At 43.4% G+C, this 8,814-nt stretch overlaps 2 protein-coding genes across 4 annotated transcripts in view; both read left to right on the top strand.

The window, feature by feature from the left end:
• The window catches only part of LOC123113685 (tryptophan synthase alpha chain), a 3,280-nt gene extending 530 nt beyond the window's left edge, over window positions 1-2,750 (top strand). The window contains exons 2-8 of the mRNA XM_044534988.1: window positions 299-445; window positions 541-715; window positions 844-920; window positions 1,573-1,650; window positions 1,998-2,075; window positions 2,205-2,264; window positions 2,352-2,750. Coding sequence (XP_044390923.1) covers window positions 299-445; window positions 541-715; window positions 844-920; window positions 1,573-1,650; window positions 1,998-2,075; window positions 2,205-2,264; window positions 2,352-2,486 — 750 coding nt within the window. The 3' untranslated portion in view covers window positions 2,487-2,750. The remainder of the gene's footprint in view (window positions 1-298; window positions 446-540; window positions 716-843; window positions 921-1,572; window positions 1,651-1,997; window positions 2,076-2,204; window positions 2,265-2,351) is intronic.
• A 455-nt stretch (window positions 2,751-3,205) lies between these two features.
• LOC123113683 (putative disease resistance protein RGA3) lies at window positions 3,206-8,441 on the top strand. 3 transcript variants are annotated; one of them, XR_006456125.1, is made up of 5 exons: window positions 3,206-3,629; window positions 3,732-7,231; window positions 7,446-7,514; window positions 7,715-8,112; window positions 8,192-8,441. XR_006456125.1 is itself a non-coding variant. In XM_044534986.1 (4 exons), the coding sequence occupies exons 2-3, from the start codon at window positions 3,752-3,754 to the stop codon at window positions 7,491-7,493; spliced, it is 3,528 nt and encodes a 1,175-aa protein (XP_044390921.1). In that variant the 5' UTR covers window positions 3,206-3,629; window positions 3,732-3,751; the 3' UTR covers window positions 7,494-7,514; window positions 7,715-8,441. The 3 variants fall into 3 exon arrangements, 1 of the variants encoding a protein (XP_044390921.1); XR_006456126.1 differs by having other exon boundaries at window positions 7,450-7,514; window positions 7,715-8,441; XM_044534986.1 differs by having other exon boundaries at window positions 7,715-8,441.
• The last annotated feature ends 373 nt before the right edge of the window (window positions 8,442-8,814 follow it).

The following is an 8,814-nucleotide window of genomic DNA, read 5'->3' as shown; positions in this document are numbered from 1 at the left end:
GTGTAGCGAACTAAGTATGGTTGCTTTGGCAGGAAATTTGCTGTGTTGCCCTGCTAATTCAGGTGCACAAGCGTGCGGCTGCGACAGCCTGAATCTATCTATTCCTCTCATAGATGTACCTTCACAATGGTAGCCTTTCTCCATGTTTCTTACCAGAGGCCAATGGTTTTGCGGAAAACAGTACTAGCACACAACAGGATGTCAGCATTGCACATATTGTGTGTGTGTGTGTGTTGGGGGTGGGGGAGGGGGGAGGTGGTTCATTTTAGGGTGTTCGGCTAACATTGGGAATTTTCAGACGGCATTCATCCCATTCATCACCGCCGGTGACCCTGATTTGGCGACCACATCAAAGGCGCTTAGGATCCTAGACTCCTGCGGCTCAGACGTGATCGAGCTCGGCGTGCCCTACTCGGATCCGTTAGCTGATGGTCCAGTCATTCAGGTACATGTTCCGTTTTTTCTTCATGCTTATCAGCTTTAGTAGTACTTGTCATTGGGCTACAAGTGTTTTGGGGTTCACAGCCATTTCATTTTCAGGCTGCAGCATCCCGTGCGCTTAAGAAAGGCACTAAGCTCGGTTCTGTCTTGGCGATGCTCACGGAGGTTATACCAGAGCTCTCTTGTCCAATAGTTCTCTTCACATACTACAACCCGATTCTAAAAAATGGGGTGCGAAACTTCATGGCTAAGATTAAGCAAGCTGGTGTACATGGTATCTTTTCTTACTACCAATATGCTGATTGTGATGTATCTATTTTGCATTTATGCTCTTGTTACTAGTTGCTGTCATTGATCTGTTTTTTTTCTTCTGAAAAGTTTGATTTGCTTCCTATGCTGCAGGTCTTGTCGTACCTGATCTTCCTTTGGAGGAGACAACATTGTTGAGGAGCGAGGCCACTATGCATAACATAGAGCTGGTGAGTCCTCACTCTCATCTTGTCATGTAATGTTCGTGTGAAATTTTCTTGTATTTGTGTCATTGGCGCCCTACATCGATCATCTTTAGGTCCTAAAATAGATTCTCACTAGAGATTAGACCTATGCATTTTCAGCCAGTTCTATGTCGATGGTTACATCGAATTATCTAGAACCTGAACAAGGCTGGTCCATGGAATGAGAAGTAAGACCAGGTCAAAAGACCCTCCTGGTGAGGTGATTTTGACTAGGCCACATTCAGAAATTCAGCGCAATCTGGTTTCAGATCCTTCTAATTAGAATATGGGTACCCCTGATTGATGTTGATTTGGCCTGCTGCGGCCTAAAATTTGGGTAAACCAGGCTAAGTGACCAGTTCAGGCCTGGGTAGGTTGATCAGGCTGCACTAGGTGGGCCAATAGGTGCTCAGGTTTACTTGATATCACCTGGATACACTTTTATCTTATATGTTAAACTGTATGGTCATGAACTATCCATGCATTGAAGAGCTAAACATGACTGACCTGTTACCTACACTACCTGGTTAGAATTGTATCACAGTAGAAATTTTTTGTGTATATATCATGGACTTCTAACTGAAAGAGTTTTCTTGAGTTTATTCGTTTATCGATTTATATTTTCACTTGGCTGCAGGTGCTACTTACAACACCAACCACACCAACAGAGAGGATGAAGGAAATCACAAAAGCTTCAGAAGGATTCGTTTATCTTGTGAGTGTCAAGAAGACACCTACTATTTGCTCAAAGTTTGTCACTAGATTCAAACAACATTTCTCGCTTTTATCCCTTGCTTAGTAATAGTTCAAGTTGTGTGGAATATTTATTAACTAGTCTATGTGTTTGCATATTAATAACACACCATATAATTTGTCATCTTGGGGCTTGGGCTTATAACTTCCCTGGAATTTGAGCAGAAAAGTATTAAAGGAAGGCAACTGTAAGTTTGCAAACTGCAAGCAACATAAAGGGTCACTTTATCTGTTATGTTCACCTCATGTTACATCAACCCTGATACTTTTTAAACACTTGATTTGTTAACTAGCTCATACACTATGCAGGTGAGTGCTGTCGGAGTTACAGGTGCACGCTCAAATGTAAACTTACGCGTTGAGCATCTTCTTAAGGAGATCAAGCAGGTTTGCGAAACTATAACCCTCTTCTCATTGGTAACAGTAAACTGGAGCAAGCATATAGTTTTGTGTATAGAAATTTGCTCTAAAGAATGCTTATAGTTAATATAACAGCTTCTCTCCTTGAGTTTTCAGGTTACAGACAAACCTGTGGCTGTTGGCTTTGGCATATCAACTCCAGAGCATGCGAAGCAGGTGAATATAGGCTCTCACAACTTCCCTGTCAAGTGTTTGGTCTATCTTTTGTTGCAAGTTTTGATAGCTTTGCTGTTTGTAATACAGATTGCGGGCTGGGGAGCGGATGGTGTGATTATTGGCAGTGCGATTGTTAGACAGTTGGGCGAAGCCGCTTCTCCGGAAGAAGGACTGAGAAGAATAGAAGAGTACGCCAAGAGCATCAAGGCGGCTATTCCATGAGATGGGCAGTTCCATCATGAACAAGCCAATTAGTAGATCGTAAGCATGTCGTTTATCATCTGGTAGTCTGCTTGATGGACCTGGAATCTGTAGTTCGTCTGGCATATTTGATTCCAGTGCTCAAAACAATTATATCTTTGTGTGTTAGAATCACAACATGAATTAACAAGGTAATCTGGAAATGGTACGAAGCTCGATTTCTGTTGTGAGGAAACATTGTGAGATGTAGTGTTCTTATGTGGAAATATGGAATGTTAGAATTTGGAAGGACTTGTCCTGAGAGGAGCAACAGGATAAGTCCATGGTGCATTTATATGGCTCGCTTGAATTTTGCCATCTGAATCCATCATTCTTCTATGCGCTGAAAATGGCACTGCCCTCAGATTCTTCTTCTTTGCCCTCTTCAGGAGGGACGCAGGGTCTGTCAGGCTAGGCTACAGTCTGATCCCCACTGTACGGTGTGCCGATAACTTCTTGTTTCAACTCATATTTTTTTCATATTCTTCCTTTTTAAATATGTGTTGTTTTAGTAAACACGCAGTCAAACATTTTATGCGCCATTAGATTTTTTTCTCCGGACAGATGCTTTGTTACAATATAATTCTGGCGTGTTTGCTGTATCCGAGCTGTAGAAATAAAAGGTTGAGATTCTTTCTGGCTTGGTTGTCTGGACATGGTCAACATGGAAGAACCAGTCCCTGGTTTATATGTATGATGTCCTTGATTATTATAATATCTAACTGTAACCACTTGTCAGCATTTCATATAAGATTACCTTGGTTTGTGGCACAATTGGAGGATGAGAGTAGCAAGGACAGAAACATCATTGACTTTTCAGACCTTTCCCTTTCCTGAACTGAGCAGAAACATTTATTTTTTCTATGGACCATGACATTAGAAAATCTCCAGCTGTTGGATGATCATCTGTTGGTGTAGGTTCTCCAACCAAGGAATATACACATGCATCCAAGTTTCCCAAAGAATAGTGTGGTCCAGTGTACTCTTGGGCTATAGCAGTATTGGAAGTTGACTTTTCTTCTCCCGTCTCCCCACACCAACTGGGCACAATCATCTTTCTTCTCCCAATTCTGGCTGAAAGACAAGATCGCATCCATCTGCTCATCACCATTTATCTTGCCTCAGGTTCTTAACTTCTCTTTCTTCACAGTTTTTTTCCATTTCTACATAATTTCTTTCTCGTTAACTTCTTTTCTTCTCTGAAATCAAATATCTTGCGATTTGCAGGAATAATATCTCCTCCCAGAATGGGTGCTGAACTAACTGTTACCGGGTGGTTCTTGTCGCCAATCATACGGGAGATGCAGGACACCGCTTTGGCCTACATAAAGGGGCAATTCAGTTGGAAGAAAGATCAGGAGAAGGACCTTGAACGCCTTGACATCACCCTGACAGAGATTCTGACCATTGTGGATGTCATCGAGAAGAGGGAGATAAAGGATGGGAACCAGAGGAGGCTGCTAAGCATACTTAAAGACGCCATTTACGGCGCTGTTGATGTGCTGGACGGCTTCCAGTACATGGTCCTCAAGTCCAAGGTTGATAGCCAGTCTGCGGTGAGTCGTGTCACCTCAACCTGTATTTACTTGGGTAAACGTTTGATCGGTGCAGACGAAATCCGGGGGAAGCTAGCAGATATTTTGGAGAAATTAGACGTTGTCAAGACAACAGCAGATACCCTATTGAAGGTGGTTAATTTTGACAATGCTACTGCAAAGTTATTGCCAGTAACACGGCTGCGTGTAACTTCCCCTTTGAAGGAAAATCACCATATATATGGTCGAAGAGATGAGCTTCATAAGCTGAGAGATATGTTGTTTGAGATAAGCGACAGTAATGCACCCGGACCCAGTAATGCACCTGTACCCAGTGGCTCAAGCATTGATGTTATATCCATTATAGGTGTTGGTGGGGTTGGCAAGACTAGCCTTGCACGGTTGGCGTTCGGAGATGAACAAATACGCATGAACTTCGGTCTCAGGATGTGGGTTTCTGTATCTGATACTTATGATGAGATTAGATTGACAAGGGACATTTTGGAGTCTTTAACTGATGCAAATTATCACACTGTTGCTGAATTTGATGAATTGCAGAATGCTCTTCGTGGAAAGATAGCTGGAAAGAAATTTCTCCTCATACTAGATGATGTTTGGTATGACGAGGACAAAACAGAATGGGAGAATAAATTACTCTGGAGCAAAGTCTTCTCTTCTTTAAATACTGGACTGGAAGGGTCGAAGATTTTGGTGACAGCTCGAGCTGACAAAGCTTGCAGTATCCTACATGCTAGGACACCCCCTTTACGTTTGGGAGGATTGGACAGAGATGATTACTGGTTGCTATTCAGAAACCATGCTTTTGGTGAGAAATACCCAGGACAATTTCCAGAACTCAAGGAAGTAGGAATACAAATTTGTTGCAGATTGAATGGTTTGCCTCTAGCAGCAAAGATAATCGGTCGCCTATTGAATGCTGATTTGGATGTCAGCCACTGGAAGAAAGTTCTGGAGAGTGATATATCTGATGATGTTATGAAGGTTCTCAGGTTGAGTTACCAGCACTTACCTGTCCAATTGAAGCTATGCTTTAGCTTCTGCAGCCTTTTCCCAAAGGACTGGCGTTTTGAACCTCAAAGACTCACTGAAATGTGGATTGCACAGGGTTTTGTGCAGAGGGAGGATTCATATGACACTGATCCAAATATTGAGGATGTGGCAAAGGGCTACTTCAATGAACTTGTGCAAAGATCATTCTTTGAGCGGTCATTGTTGGACCTCCCAACAGAGTATGTCATGCATGATTTGATCAATGACTTGGCTCGGAATGTCTCGAAGGATGAGTATGTCAGGGTTGAAAATGATAAACAAAAGAAGATCCCACCAAACATTCGTCATCTATCAATATCAGCAAATTTGTTAGGCGGCATGAAGAAAACAGAGTTGAGAAATTTGCGTACCTTGATTGTTTGGAAGAAAGCATGGTCTTGCTTAAAATTGTCCCTTCCAGATGATGTATTCAAGAAGTCCAAAAGCATCCGTGTGCTGGACTTGAACGGTTGTTGCCTGGATAGGCTGCCGACATCAGTGGAAGTTCTTAAACATCTGCGTTATTTCGCTTTTCGGGTTCCTCAGAGGCCGTGGCAAACATCATTGATTCGGCTTTACCACCTGGAGGTCTTGGTCACAAGAGGGCACTCCTGCCGGGAAAGTGAATGTGTTAACCTTCCTGCAAACATGAAGAGGAACCTGCTCAAATTAAGAAAAGCTTTCCTTCTCAATGTTGGCGGCGCCACGATATCTGGTTTCGGAGGACAAACTCTTCTCCGTGGCCACGGGGAGTTCCATGTCAGGAAGGAGAGCGGCTACAGACTAGGTGAGTTGAAGGAGATGAAAAATATCAGTGGACAGTTAAAAATTAGATCTCTCGAGAATGTTGAACATCAGCAAGAGGCAGTTAATGCCTGCCTAGATTGCAAAGAGCATATCGAATATTTGGAACTTGAATGGAGCATCCATGCAAGGGCTTTAACTTGTGATATTGATAATGATGTGCTCAGTGCCCTTAGACCTCACCCTAATCTTGATCGGTTGAAGATCATTGGATATGGGGGAACTAGGTCACCCAGTTGGTTTGAGGCAAATTGGCTGACTGCATTGAGTTCTTTAGCTCTTGAGAACTGCATGGGTTGGGTACAGTTGCCCCCTTTTGGTCAGCTTCCTCTGCTCAAGTATCTCGAACTAAGAGGCATGCATGCTGTCAGGCAGATTGGTCAAGAATTCTATGGGAATGGTGACATAAAGGGCTTCCCAATTTTGGAAGACATGATATTTGATGGCATGCTCAACTGGGATGGCTGGTCTGGAACCGAAGATGGTTCTTTGTTTCCATGTCTTGAAAGGCTACTCGTATCACGGTGTCCAAAGCTTCGAGAAATACCAACCTTTAGTGCAACACCAAGAGTTGAAGTCGAAATATCTCCTGATTCCCCGCCAGCTTCTTGTTTAATCGAGTCACTAATAGCAACTGCATCACGGTTGATCTTTCTGGTTAGCTCCTACAGCTTCTTGAGTGACCTAACCACTGAGCAACTAAACCATGTTGCTGAGTTGAACCTGCAGAACTGTAGAGATCCCATGCCAGCTGGTGGATTTCACAGACTTAGCTCCCTTCAGGTGTTCAGGATCAGCAACTGTTCAACGTTACTGTCATCAGTCAGTACAGAAGCAGTTGACACATATTTACTTCCTCCATCTCTTTGCCATATTGAAATAGCTCAAAGCAATGTGCATTGCAGCTTATTACCAAGGTATTTGCAAGGCCTAACTTGCCTCTCGACGTTGGTGCTCAATAGCTGCCATTTGATGACATCATTGTCATTTGCTTCTGAATCCCCCCACCTTGTTGCTCTGGAAAGTGTAACCATTAAAGATTGCAATGAGCTAGCTTCATTGGATGGATTTAGAAATCTTAGTGCTCTCCGGAAGTTAGTCGTTGCAGATTGTTACAATTTCTGCTCCTTGCCAGCTGACTTGAATATAGTGGGGTCTCTTGAGAAATTAGTCATATGTGGGTGCCCAATGATGAGGTTCCTCCCCGAAAACGGCCTGCCAGCTTCCGTGCAGACTGTTTTGTTATCAATGTGCCATCCAGAGCTCGATACCCAGCTTCAAATGAAGGAAGGTGCTGAATGGAACAAGATTGTTCGTATCCCCGAGAAGAAATTAGAGGTATACACTGCTCTCATTCACTTATTACAACTTTCGCGTCCTCTTTTATTTGCGCACTTGTACTTGTACTTTGGTGGAGCGTGTACCAATAATTGACAAAGTCAAATCACTTCTTTTTAGGGAAGTTAAATCACATCTCTCATTGCTAGTTTCCAACAAAGTTCAATTTAGTACAATGATATGTGTTTTTACTTATATTTTGCCATCTTGTCAGGTAGAGCTGATTGACTTATTGACTATATTTCCGGCCAATTCTTCCTGAAGATGTTACTATAACTAAAAGGTATGTTTTCCTAAGCCACCAAGATGCCTTTGGGTTTAGTCGAACCAACCAGATATCACTTCTAGTGTTCTACACATGTAAAGCTTTTGCCCTGTTGCAGGATTGCTCCGCAGGTGAATATAGGCTCGCACAACTTTCTTGCCGAGTGTTAGGTCTATCTTTTGTTGCAAGCTTTGACAGCTTTGCTGTTTGTAATACAGATTGCGGGCTGGGGAGCAGATGGCGTGATCATCGGCAGCCCAATTGTTAGACAGCTGGGCGAAGCCGCTTCTCCTGAAGAAGGGCTGAGAAGAATAGAAGAGCACACCAAGAGCATCAAGGCAGCCGTTCCTTGATACGAGCAGTTCCATCATGAGTACTACCTCCGTTCCGATTTACTCGTCGTGGTTTTAGTTCAAATTTGAACTAAAACCATGACGCGTAAATCGGAACGGAGGGAGTAGTTGTTTTTGCCTTCTCTTTTGAGGAAACATATTGAAATGTCATGTTTCTTGTGCTGACTGAAACATGGAATATTGCAATTCAAAGGGAATTATCCTGAGAGGAGGTACAGGATAAGGCCGTGGTGCATTTATATGGCTGGCTTGAATTTTGCCATGTGAGTCCATCATTTCGCCTTGTTTTCTACGGCGCTGAAAATGACATTGCCGTCAGATTTTTCTTCTTGCCTTCTTCAGGAAAGGATGCAGGGTCTGTCAGGCTGAGCTAAAGTGTGATCCCCATTGTACCATATGCTGATGACTTCCTTGTTTCGGTCTCATGTTTATTTTGTAGTCTTCTTTTGAAATATGTTGTGACGTTTTAGAGAACGTACTATCAAACTTATGTACCATCAGATTTTTCAGGGACAAAATACACTTTGATCAAATAAATTTAGAGTGTGATCTGTTAGAGTTATAATATAAGTCATGTACCCCTTTGTATTTATCCCGTTGTATAAGGAGTTTCCTGCATATGTTCCACACCTGTACATGTATATATATCGGTCTCTCATGGGAATACAAGTTGCTTTCCTAATATGGTATTAGAGCTAGGTCAATTTTTTGCATGCCGCAACTCGTGCCATTGATCCGCTCCTGCTGCCGGCCGCTGGGTTTTCATCTGCCCGCCTCCCCCCGCGGTCTTCCTCTACCCCTCTCGATCGACCAGATCGCGATTGAGCCGCCGTCTTCCATTCCCCCGCCAGGTCTCCCGATCGATCCGATCGCTCTGCCCGCCAGGTCTCCCGATCGCTCTGCCCCGCCCTGCAGTTGGGCCTTCGATCGATCTGCCCCGCCCTGCAGTCGGGCCTTGGGCCTCT

This window comes from Triticum aestivum, chromosome 5B, assembly GCF_018294505.1.
Source record: "Triticum aestivum cultivar Chinese Spring chromosome 5B, IWGSC CS RefSeq v2.1, whole genome shotgun sequence".
Classification (NCBI taxonomy): domain Eukaryota; kingdom Viridiplantae; phylum Streptophyta; class Magnoliopsida; order Poales; family Poaceae; genus Triticum; species Triticum aestivum.
The sequence above is the reverse complement of the archived record's forward strand: the minus strand, read 5'-3'. Positions and strand labels throughout refer to the sequence as shown.